General features: G+C 40.8%; 1 protein-coding gene across 2 annotated transcripts in view; it reads left to right on the plus strand.

The window, feature by feature from the left end:
• Positions 1-12,343, plus strand: part of tspan15 (tetraspanin 15) — a 132,990-nt gene that overhangs the window by 77,946 nt on the left and 42,701 nt on the right. For both annotated transcript variants that reach the window (XR_011345615.1, XM_069900865.1), the window contains exon 5: positions 9,346-9,468. Coding sequence is in view for 1 of the 2 variants with exons in the window: in XM_069900865.1 (XP_069756966.1) it covers positions 9,346-9,468 (123 nt within the window). In the remaining variant the exon portion in view is untranslated. The remainder of the gene's footprint in view (positions 1-9,345; positions 9,469-12,343) is intronic.

Here is a 12,343-nt window from a genome sequence, read left to right on the forward strand (position 1 = left end):
CTTTCAGGCAAAAGATGAATGTGTATGAAAGCGCACACATTCTGTTCAGGGACAGTTTATTTCCTGCTGTTAGCAAACTTTTAAATGCACATCCCATTAGTATAAAATGATGGCTTGTATTTATTCTCTTTAACCCTGAACTTTTTTATTGTAACATTATGTTTTTATTCTGTGCTATGTGCAGTTGACTTACCTGAATAGCATGCAAAACAAACTTTTTGTTCTGTTTCTTCATAGAGGTGTCAATAGACATTTCAGGTTTTTTTTTAAATCCCATGAATCCACTGTTTTTATGCATGAAGCAGCAATTTACCTGCATTGATTTCAGTTTAGTGATGATGTTTACTGTCCACCATGTGTTCTCTGCCCTGGCAGGCTGAGATTGAGAAACTGTCTATAGAATGTCTACATTCAGTCTGCAAACACGTACTTGGCCTTAATCCTGTCATTCACCCCCATTCCATTCTTTCCTTAGCTCTGGTAAAACTCTTTTGATTAAGGGCATTGTCATTTGTGCAATTCAACAATTATAGATTATCAGTATTTCTGCATTTTTCTTTTTTCCCCATTTCTTTCATATTTCTTCTGTAAATAACAGCAGAAAGGAGGTCAAGGAGAAGAATATGCTTCTGACCTGTTGCTATAGGTAGAGTACAATGCAATTAGTTCAACTGAGTTAGTTCAACTTAGTTCACCTGAGTATTTTAAGTATCTCCACTACTTCCACTTCTAGGGTCAGTAGGGAACAAGTCAGTTGGAATCCACAGTGGGTACAAATTGGCTCAGTGATAGAGGAGAGGTTTTCTGACTGGGGGTTTAAGATCAGTGGTGTTCCACAAGAATCTGTGCTGGGACCTCTGTTGATTTTAAATGGATGCAGCAGAATATCAGTAGAAATCTGCATGGAGAAATCATAGAGTTTAATCTGGAAAGGTATGAGGTGAGGTATTTTAGAAAGTCAAATGCGAGGGGAAAATATGTGGTAAATAGTTCCCTGAAAGCATCAATGCAAGTGGAAAGGATGCTTTTTTTGAAAAAGACATGGCACAGTTACCTTCATTAATCAGGGCATTCATATGAAAGTTAACAAGGCATGTTGCAGCTGTATAGTCTCTGCTTAGAGTATTGAGTTCAGTTCTGGTCACCACTCTATAGGAAAGATGTGGTGCTTTGGACAGAGTGCAAAAGAGGTTCACCAGGATGTTGCCTGGATTAGAAAGCATTATCTATGAGGAGAGATTGTGCAAACAATGTTTTCTCTGAGCTTCAAAGGTAAATAAAATTATGTAAAATTGTGAGAAACTTGCAGAGGGTCGATAGACCTTTTCCCAAGATGAAAATGTCAAATAATAGAGGGCATAGGTTTAAGATGGGGAAGAAAGTTTAAAGTGGATGTGCGTTAAGTTTTTAGGGCAGCTAGGTTAGCGTAGCAGTTAACTTAATGCTATTACAGTGCCAGCTACCCAGATTGGAATCCGTCGCTGTACATAAGGAATTTGTATGTTCTCCCTGTGTTTCCTCCATGTGCTCTGGTTTTCTCCCACCTTCCAATGATGGACGGGATTATGGAGGTAATTGGTCACAAGAGTGTATTTGGGTGGTGTAGGCTGGGGCCAGAATAGCCTGTTATCATATGGTCCAAGTTAAATTTTTGTCTTATGAAGAATGGTAGGTGCCTGGAATGTGTTACCAGGGAAGGTGGTAGAAGGAGATATGATAGCCTTATTTAAGAAACATTAACCAGCAGGGAATAGACGTTTGACAAAATGAAAATGGGCAGTATTGTAGATAACAAGGAATGTTGTTTAAGGATATATCTTGATATAGATTGACTGGAAAGTCAGGCGAAGGAATAAGAAATAGATTTTAATCTTGACAATTGCAAATTGATGCACTTTTAGAGAGAAAACGGGTAAGATTTAGAAATTTTAAATTTAGACTTATAGCACAGTAACAGGCCCTTTCTGCCCTTGAGCCCGTGCTGCCCAATTGCACCCAATTGACCTACAACCTGGTACATTTTGAAGGGTGGGAGGAAACAGGAGCACCCAGGGAAAACAAACACAGATATGGGGAGAACATAAAAAATCCTTACAGACAGCCAAGTTTGAGGCCAAGCCTCTGGCACTGTAACAGTGTTGTGTTATGCTGACCGTGCTGCCTAGGACTAAAATGTGTCGTAGGAGTCTAAGGAGTGTTGATAAACAGAGAAACCTCAAGGTACAGCTCCATGAAAATGGCAGCACAAGTTGACAGGATGGTGAAGAAGCCACATAGCACATTTGCCTTTGTCAGCCATGGCAGAGAATACAAGAACTGGAACAACCTTGAAGTACATCAGTTAGGCCACTTTTAAAGTATTGCGTGTAGTTATGTTTCGCACACTATGGAAGGATATGTTTGCTCTGGAAAGGGTGCATTACTGTTTCAACAGGAGGTTGCTTGGATTGGAGCATTTCAATTACAAAGAAAAGTTCAAAAATTTCAGATATATTGTCAGAGTACATGACGGATGGCATGGTTGGCATAATGGTTAGCGCAACGCCTTTACAGCACCAGCGATCAGGACCGGACTGGGGTAAGATTCCCGCGCTGTATTTAAACAGTTTGTAAATTCTTCCCATGTCTGCATGGGTTTTCTCCAGGGGCTCGCACCATTCAAAAAAAAAAGTACCGGGAGTGTAGGTTAGTGGGGTGTAAATTGGGCACCACGGAGTCATGAGTCAAAATGGCCTGTTATTTTTAAATTAAAATAATATCACATACAACTCTGAGATTTCTTTTTCATGCAGGCAAGACAGTATTACCACTTATTTATAGTGCAACAAAAAAACTGACTTAACATACACATGTAAACAAATAAAGAAATGTAAACAAACTACAACACAGAGAGAAAAAAATCAGTAAAGTGCAAAAGTAAGGGTCCTTAAATGAGTCTCTGAGTTTGTTGTTGAGGAGTCTGATGGTGGAGGGGTAGCAGTTATTCCAGAACCTGGTGGTATGAGTCTGATAGCACCGATACATCTTTTCTCATGGCAGCAGTGAGAACAGAGTATGTGCTGGGTGGAGTGGATCCTTGATGATTGTTGCTGCTCTCCGATGGCAGTGTTCCCTGTAGATGTTCTTAATGGTGGGAAGGGGTTAGCGTGTGATCTCCTGGGCTGTGTCCACTATCTTTTAGAGGGCTCTCTGCTCAGGGGTATTGGTGTCCCCATACAAGAAGAGAATGTTTTTATTTTTGGGTTTGTTTTTCTGATGTGGAAGAGGCTGAAGGGTGACCGGATAGAGGTATATACAGGAACGCACTGTTTAAGGTCCATGTTCTCTGAAACTGGGCGTTATGCGATCTGGACATTGTGCGAACACCATATTACTGTACAGGTATACACCAATATGAATTCCGGTACTCGGTTTACACAAATTCGCTTTTACAAAGAAACTTACGTTTGCTTTTACTAAAGGATTTTCACTTTTATGAAAGTAGTGAGCTGTTGTTAGAGACTGTGCACTCACCCTGAGCAGCTCCTTCCCCAGGAACTACGATGAGATGTCATTAGATAGATCTTCCTCTCGCTTCTGTATCTCCTACCCTGTGGCGTCACCCCGGACTGAGTTTACCAAGCGTAGATTGTATGTCTGGGGTGGCGGCGGCAGCTGAGCAGGGGGTGGGGTGGGGGCTCTGACCAGAGCGCATTAGAAGGTTCAAAAAGTAAATTTCTACTTTCTAGGCTGTGTATTTATCATATCATTCTTGCTTTTAATAAATGTTAGTGTCATTTTAAATTTTGTGTGTTGTTTGGTATGATTCCATACATTATTATTTGGGTCTGGGAATGCTCAAAAATTTTCCCATTGAAATTTATGATAATCATTTCTTCGCTTTATGAAACTTCAGCTTACAAAAGGTTCCATAGAAATGCTCTAGTTTCATAAAGCAAGGTATATCTGTATATGCAGGTTGAACCTCTATTATCTGGTGCTCTATGGTCTGGCAACTCCCGTGGTCCAGAATGTTTTGAATCTGCTGCCATTAGTACAAACTCCTTACAGATAGTACAGGACTTGAACCTCAGTGATCAGGACTGGGGTTTGAGTCCTGCGCTATCTGTAAGGAGTTTGTACTAAACTCCCGATTGCTGGCATTGTGCTAACCACTACGCCAGTGGTTCTCAACCTTTTTCTTTCCACTCACATACCACTTTAAGTAATCCCTATGCCATCGGTACACTGAAGGATTGCTTAATACCCTTGACTCCTGATAATAAGATTCTGGACACCTTGAGCCAGAGGGGGATCAGGTTTGTGGGTGGGAAGGGAAGGTTGAGAATCACTGCTCTAGACCCAATTGTTACTGAATTATTTTGCTTGAGAAAATTGTCAGTGGCCCAGTTCCTTTGGAGTTCTGAAACCATGCACATAACGAGTCCATTAGGTATGATTAAAACAGTGGTTTTCTAACTTTTTCTTTCCACCCACTGCACTACGCTACGCTAACTGTGCCGCCCCTCAGTATTTTTATTTCCTGTTTTAAGCTTTGTTCTACCTTTGATATATTTACATAGGGGGTTCCTTTTGGGGTCAATTTCTGTTTTCTGGCATTTTCTCTTGTCCAGCAATGGCCATGTCCTGGCGTCACTGGACTCAGCAAAATTACATGGGATACTGACTGAACTTATGATAAATTAAACTGTTTACTGGTAATATTTTTTATCACTTTTTAAACTTTCATGTCAACACTTTCATAGCCTATATCCTACACAATTTAAGAAAGAGGATCAGCATCATCCACACCACTGTTCTCAACTTCCTCATAGTGTTCCATTGGAAGAGTTTCAGGTTGAATAACCTCCATTGATGAACTGTAATGTCTGAAGGTCCTGGCTGGAGGTGTTCATTTCTTCAGGAAGATATCCAGTGTTGTTGCCTAGTTTGCTTTTTCTTTTCTTCATAAATTTCATTATATGCAGCAAACATTGCATGAGCGTTCCTCGCTATCGGTGAAAAGTGTCGAATGTTTGGGTCCACCTCTTCAGCACTTTTCAGCAAACTGTTAAGGTCTGAAAATAATTTGGCTAACTCCTTATCACAGTGAATCTCTTCTACATCTGCTCTTCTTCTCCTTCTGCAGTTTTCTTTTCCCTTGCCTCTTCTTCAGCTATGAGGTCTTGCTATAGCTCCAGCAACTCTTCATTTGTTTGTTCCTCAGGAACCACCTCTAGGAGTTCTTCAATATCCTCATTATCTAAGGTTTCAACAAATGCTTCTGCTGCCTTTGCATCAGCACTTGCTGACTCACCACTCACTTTCACATTATGCAGTAAGAAACGTTGCCTGAATCAAATCAATATCATAGTTTGGTCCTGCTTTTTTCTTCAAGCATCTGGAACAAGCTTCATACCTTAGCAGTGATTGTCAACGTGTTGAGAGGGACTCGCTTTTGTTTGGTCCTCAATCCACGTCATTAGCAATTTCTCCATATCTGATAGAGGTCCCTCTTGCATTTTCATTAGCCTTGTTGCTTTCAGTGGAGTTGATTCTTTAACAGCTTGGAGAATTTTTTCTTTGTTTGTGAGGATGGTCGTGATTGTAAATTGCAACATGCCTAAATCACGAACAGTAGCAGTCACTAATTTTCCGCCTTTGTGTTGTTTAATAACCTTTTGTTTCACTTCCATATTGATACTTCTCCCTTGCCTCTTGCTACTGCTATCACTAGCACTGGACTTACTGAGGTTGGGAGTTACGATAAATAGAAAGTACATCTATTTACATGGTCCTTTGCTACACATGTTGTATGCAAGAGGTTGTTACGTACGTCTGGTTACATCCACTACATCCTGTTCTTGCTTTCTCCGATCGGGATTTCTGTCTGAACTCCATTATTACCCTATCGGATGACAGATGTATATGCTGTGGATGTTGCCTGATTGGACATTAACCAGTGCACACCTGTATAATTATGAGCATGACACTTAAAGAAGATAGTAAAAATATTTTCCCATGTCTGAAACAGAAAAACATGGACTTAAGGTGAGTGTTAGTTGGATTAGAGGAAATCTGAGGAGAAATGTGTTCATAGCGACTACAGTTGGGGACTGGAATATGCTTCCTCAAGAGGTGGAGGAGACAGATACTCTCGCCATATCTAGGCAAGTACTTGAATCACCAGGTATATAGGTCTACAAACCAAATGAGGTTGAACAGATGCAATGGGTGGTATGAACGTGATGGACCAAAGGGTCTATTACAGTGCTCAATGACTTCGGCTGAAGCCTGATCCTGCTGGTGTAGAAGGGCACTTCTGTAATGCTGTTCCGACTTCACATTAGGTCACACAATGCACCAAGTGTTTCAATGTACATCCATTCTTTCTTCCAAGTAAGTTCTTGTGTGCATGCATTGTTCCCTCAACCAATGTATAAGGAATCCATTGATGCGTCCAAAAGGCATGAATCAAACTCATTGTGTGAAAAATAAAGTAATTAGTCAGGAAATGCAAGCTCAGGACTTTGAATATTATAGTATGATGCACCAATTTTTCCTGAAAATACAAAAGCTTGAGTATTTTAAGTAATCAGTTGACTGTGGAAATATTCTTTATGGCGTTGTGTGACATTATTTTTTTTTGAATATGTTAGTTTTCACAGACTTACAAAATCCAATAAACAAAGCTATTCATGTACATATTTATACCCAAAGTCCGTATTTGTCCCAACCCCCCATCCCCACCCACCACAGCGAATAAATTCCAAAAACTTATCTCAATCCTGCTCATCATGAGGCACATGGCTCCTATCAAGACCTGTATTGAAAAGAATCACAATGGCAATGCCATTCAAAGAAAACACTAAAAAGAAAAGAAAGGAACTCAAAAGAAAACTAAGGACTTGAAAAGAAAAGGGCAGGTGGGTTATCTGCTCCAAGTCCTATCTCCGTAATCAGACCTCTGGAATAATTTACCTTATTCCTATTTAAAAGGGGGAAATTAATCTATCTGAGAACCAATATACTCCAAGTAAGGCGCCACACTCTACCTAATGTGTCATGTTTCCTCTGTAGGTTATACGTGATTTTCTCCGGGGAATGCAACTCTGCATTTCCATATTCCATCGTGTGGTATTTAGTTGGAAATCGGACTTGCATGAAACCGATACACATTTCCTGACTACCACCAAAGTGACCTTCACAAACAAAATTTGGGATTTAGTCAGTATAAGCTGCACTTTTCCAATATCCCCCAAGAGGAACAGATTCTGGTCCTGCGGAAAATCCACTCTTGTAAATTTTTTTAGAATATCACCCAGGCCTTCCCAAAAAGGTCTCACCTTTGAGCATAGCCAGGTAGAGTGGATGAAAGTTCCCACCCCCACACGACATCTAAAACACATTTCTGAAGTCTCAGACTCTGATCTGTGTAGTTTCTGAGGTGTAAGATACAACTGGTGCAGGAAGTTGTATTGCACCATCCTCTATCTGGCGTGGACGACCCCTGTCACACTGTCCAGACACAGGTCGTGCCAACATTCTTCATTGATTGTTGTACCCAAGTCCAACTCCATCTCTCCCTCGATCTTTGAAGGCCTGGTTTCGGAACTTCCCTTTGGAATATGCAATACATCTTGGAAATAAATTTACACGCATTCCCCTTTCAAATTTAAATCTCCATGCCACTACATTCAGGTAGGGTCATTGCTGGTCCCAATTTTTCCCTCAAAAAATATCGTATTTGCAGATAGCTGAAAAATGTTCTGTTGGACAAATTATACTTTTTTCTCAATTGCTCAAATGACATAAGCTGCCCCCTTTGTAACAATCCTTGATACACCTTGATCCTTGATATTCAAGGTGTCCAGAATATTATCAGGAGTCAAGGGTATTAAATTATTCTGAGTCAGGGCATTTTGGGGAGATCCCCACCTTCCATCCAATACCTTGTTTTCTCCTTTTCCACGTCTGAAGTACATGTTTTAGGATGGGGTTATCTGTTTTCTTTAAGAGTTGTTTTACATCCCATTTATAAATAAATTATTCGGCTGTCTCTTCAACTAATGATTGCAGCCCAATCTGCATCCTTGTTGGGACCCCTCTCCCTCAAATAGCAAGGTGATAAATCTCACTTGGGATGCCCAAAAATACTTTTTAAAGTCAGGTAATTTTAAACCCCCCAATTTATAATTCCATGTTAACTTTTCCAACAAGATTCTCGCCACTTTTCCATTCCACAGAAACTTTCTGACATACTCGATAAGAACCTTAAAAAAAAAACCCCCGAGGCAATGCAATGGGTAATGACTGGAAAGTATGTTGGAGCCTTGGCATCACCTTAATTTTGACACAGTTGACTCTGCTCATCAATGTAATGGGCAGAGTCCTCCATCTGAACAGCTCTTTCTCAACCCTCTAGATGAAAGGGATATAATTAAGCTTGTACAAATTCCGTATCTTCTTATCTACTTTGACCCCTAAGTACTTTATGCCTTCCCTCGGCCACTCGAACTCACTGTCATGTTGATACTGATCATAATCCCCATTTGTCAGAGGCATAACCTTACTCTTATTCAAATTTTCTCAGTACCCTGAAAACCCCTCCTCTCCCCCATAATTCTCCAATATAATCTTCAGCCCGGCCAATGACCACTCAGGATTCATCAAATATACTGACACATCATCAGCAAAAAGGCTGATTTTTGTGTTCCACCTGGCCCATTTTGAACCCCCTTATGTCTGGATCCTGCCAAATGACCTCAGCCAGCATCTCCATGAATAACCCTGGGGACAAAGAGCAACCCTGTCTACTTGACCTGTTCAAGGAAAACACCGGAGATGTCTGCCTGCTTGTAATAATTTTGGGTGTGACAAAAATTCTTAATGTACTTCACCACTTCTGTATTTAGAATGAAAGGAGTTTGGGGATGAATGTTGGTATTTAAACCATCTGCTGAGGAACTTGGTGGGCTGAGTAGTGGGGAGAAAATGAATTGTTAATGTTCCGGGTTGAAGCCCTTCAACAGGTCCAGCTTCACCTGTCTGGGCTCATCCATGTGTCAGACACAGGACTCAGAAGAAAGATAGGAACTAACTACTTCAATGTGTTTGTGTATTTAATTTTTCACTGAAAGAGAATGATGCAGCAGTCAAAAATATAGAGTTCGACTATCTAATTTTTTTTCATATTTATCCAATATATGAACTGAGCTTAAAGTAGAATATTTAGAGTATTCATTGTGAAGAGTGTGTTACACTAGTTTATTTACTGTTTTCTTTCTCCTTGGTGCACATTCTTGGTACATAAAACTGAAAAATTAGCTTCATTAGACTTGTAACCTGACCCATTTTTGTTTCCAGTTCAAATGTTGTGGAGCACATGATTTCACAGACTGGTCAGCAAATATATACCATAGTTGTGAAGGACATGCAACTGGGCCACTAGCTTGCGGTGTGCCATATTCGTGTTGTATACTCAATAAGGTAGGACTTATTCTTCTGCAATATAATTTCAAATTGGTTAGAAAAATAAAGTAATGGTTACCATTACAATTCTTGGGATCTGTTAGAGAAAGTGGCACCTTTGTCTTTTTTATTGCAGAATTGCACAATACATTAAGAGGGGCTGCAGGGACTTGATGCTAATTATGATTTTCAGTACATAAGGATAAGATTTTGCTCATTGGGTGCCAATGAGAGCCTTGTCAATTGCAGGAAGAATCTCAGTAAGAACAATAAATCTGAGATTTGGGGAGAAATAAATGTGTGGTGATAATGCAACCGTGTCTGCCTGACCCGCATTGGACTTGTCAGCCACAAACGAGCCTGCAGCTGACGTGGACATTTACCCCCTCCATAAATCTTCGTCTGCGAAGCCAAGCCAAAGAAGAAGACTTAAAAATAAAGCAGAACTTGGCATGTAATGTTGAGAAGATGTGAAGAAAATTAGGCACAAAGTAAAGGGAATGGGGTGACAGTAAGGATTAAGGAAAATGCTATGGCGGTGGAGTTTTGGAGCTATAACAACAAGGAAACAGGCCCATCCAGTCCATGCCAACCAAATTGTTTACCTAAACTCGTCTCATTTGCCTGTGACTGGTCCATCTGCCTTAAAATCTTCTTATCCAAGTACCTTTCTAAATGTCTTTTAAATGTCAGAGTTGAAACTCCTCAACTACTTGCTATGGAAACTCATTTCATATAATCACCATCCTTTATGTTGAAAAAGTACCCCTTCAGATCTCTTTTAAATCTCACCCCCTCACTTTAAATGTATGCTCTCTAGTTTTAGAATCTTCGATCATAGGGAAAAAAGATGGTGTCTATTCACCTTATGTATACCCCTCATGATTTTATATATCTCCATAAGGTCACCCATCAGCTTTTAGAGAAAAAAGAAGCTCAAGTTTATCCTGCTATTCCTCCAAGCTCTCCAGGCCCAGTAACATTCTCATGAGTCTTTTTTTGTGTCATTTCCAGTTTAGTGGCATCCTTCCCATAGCAAGACCAGAACTGCATAAGGTATTCTAAAGTGGACCTATTAGAGCTTTTTTTTTAAAGTTGAGGTGATCCAAGGTTCATAAACCATCTTGGTAGACTACAGCATCAAACCCCTTCTGGGACATCTTTTAGACTATTGAATTCAACAATTTTAGATCACAACCACTCCTGACATTATCTTTGAGCAGCAGCTGTTGGTAATGATTACATTATTCCCATTTTCACCCCCTTTAGATCTGTTTTACGTTTTTTCACTTTTGTAAGGGCTTACCTGTACAAGAAGGACAGGTTGCACTAAAATGGTCTGATATTTGTGGCAGGGAGGTTTCCCGATGCTGGGCAGAATGACTTAAACTAGTGACATTTGGGGCAGGACCTGAAATGGTGGTGTAGCAGGAGGGGAGAGAGAAAGAGGAGCATGAACAGGCAAGACTAGTGAGCAGAACAGCAGGAGAGGGTGGGGAACATGAGGGGGCTGGTAGGTTTACCTTCATTACTTTAATGCATGCATGAAGCCTTGGAGGTAAAATGGACAAACTGAGAGTCTAGATAATATTAATTCGTTTATTGTAATTTTTATGGTACTGTGAGAATGTTTATTTTGCGTGCAATCCTATATGTTCTTTTTTCTTCTTTGGCTTGGCTTCGCGGACGAAGATTTATGGAGGGGGTAAAAGTCCACGTCAGCTGCAGGCTCGTTTGTGGCTGACAAGTCCGATGCGGGACAGGCAGACACGGTTGCAGCGGCTGCAGGGGAAAATTGGTTGGTTGGGGTTGGGTGTTGGGTTTTTCCTCCTTTGCCTTTTGTCAGTGAGGTGGGCTCTGCAGTCTTCTTCAAAGGAGGTTGCTGCCCGCCAAACTGTGAGGCGCCAAGATGCACGGTTTGAGGCGATATCAGCCCAGCAATAACCACACAGTACAGGGTGCAAAGTCGCAGAGCACCATGATCAGTTAGAACAGCAAAAAGGCAACATCATTTAGCAATGTGAAGTTCATTCTGGAGTCTTGTAATAGTGGGAAAGACACTCTTCTTGAATTTGACGATATGTGATTCCCTTCCTAACCAATCTTCTTCCTAACAGGATTGTAGCTGGGGTAGGATGAGCCTTTTAATATGTTGGCTACTTTTTGAGGCAGGAGGACATGTAGATCGAGTTGATGGAGGGAAGGTTGATTTGCGTAATGGCCTGAGCCACGTTCACAACTCTCCACAATTTTGTACTGTCTTGGACTGAGCAGGTCCTGCAACACACATGGGTCAATGATATTGTGGCAATCTCTGAAACGTGGCTGTGGGAAGAGCAGAAATGGAGGTTCTGTCTTCCTGGATATCGTACATGATAGAGGGTTCCAAAAGGCGAAGAGATGTTGCTGATCAGGGGAAGCATTACTCCATACCTAAGGGATCGACAAATGAAGTCAGATGGATGGAGCCTTAGTGTAAAGAGCTGAGATAGGATTGAATAGTTAAAAGCATCCAGGAAAGTCTTTTGAAGCAGATTGTAGAGAGTCCTACCAGGAAGGGGCATTCAAACTTAGTTTTGGGAATTAAGGGTGGGAATGTGTGTGGACAGTGACCACAATTCTGTAAGCTTTAAGGAAGTCATACAAAAGGATAAGGTTGGATCAAGGCTTAAGGTCTTAAATTAGGATAGTGCTGACTTCTACGGTTTAAGACAGTGAGAATAGTTTAGCTCAGGGTGGATTTGCGGAGTAGACTCGATGGGCTGAATGGCCTACATTTGTTCCTTTATCTTGTGACCTGCCAAAAGTAGATTGGGAGCAGCTCACAAAGGGAAGACTAACATCAGGTAAATGGAAGGTGTTTCAAAGCAAAATAGTAGGAGTTCAGCGTGAT

Source organism: Narcine bancroftii, chromosome 10 (assembly GCF_036971445.1).
Source record: "Narcine bancroftii isolate sNarBan1 chromosome 10, sNarBan1.hap1, whole genome shotgun sequence".
Classification (NCBI taxonomy): domain Eukaryota; kingdom Metazoa; phylum Chordata; class Chondrichthyes; order Torpediniformes; family Narcinidae; genus Narcine; species Narcine bancroftii.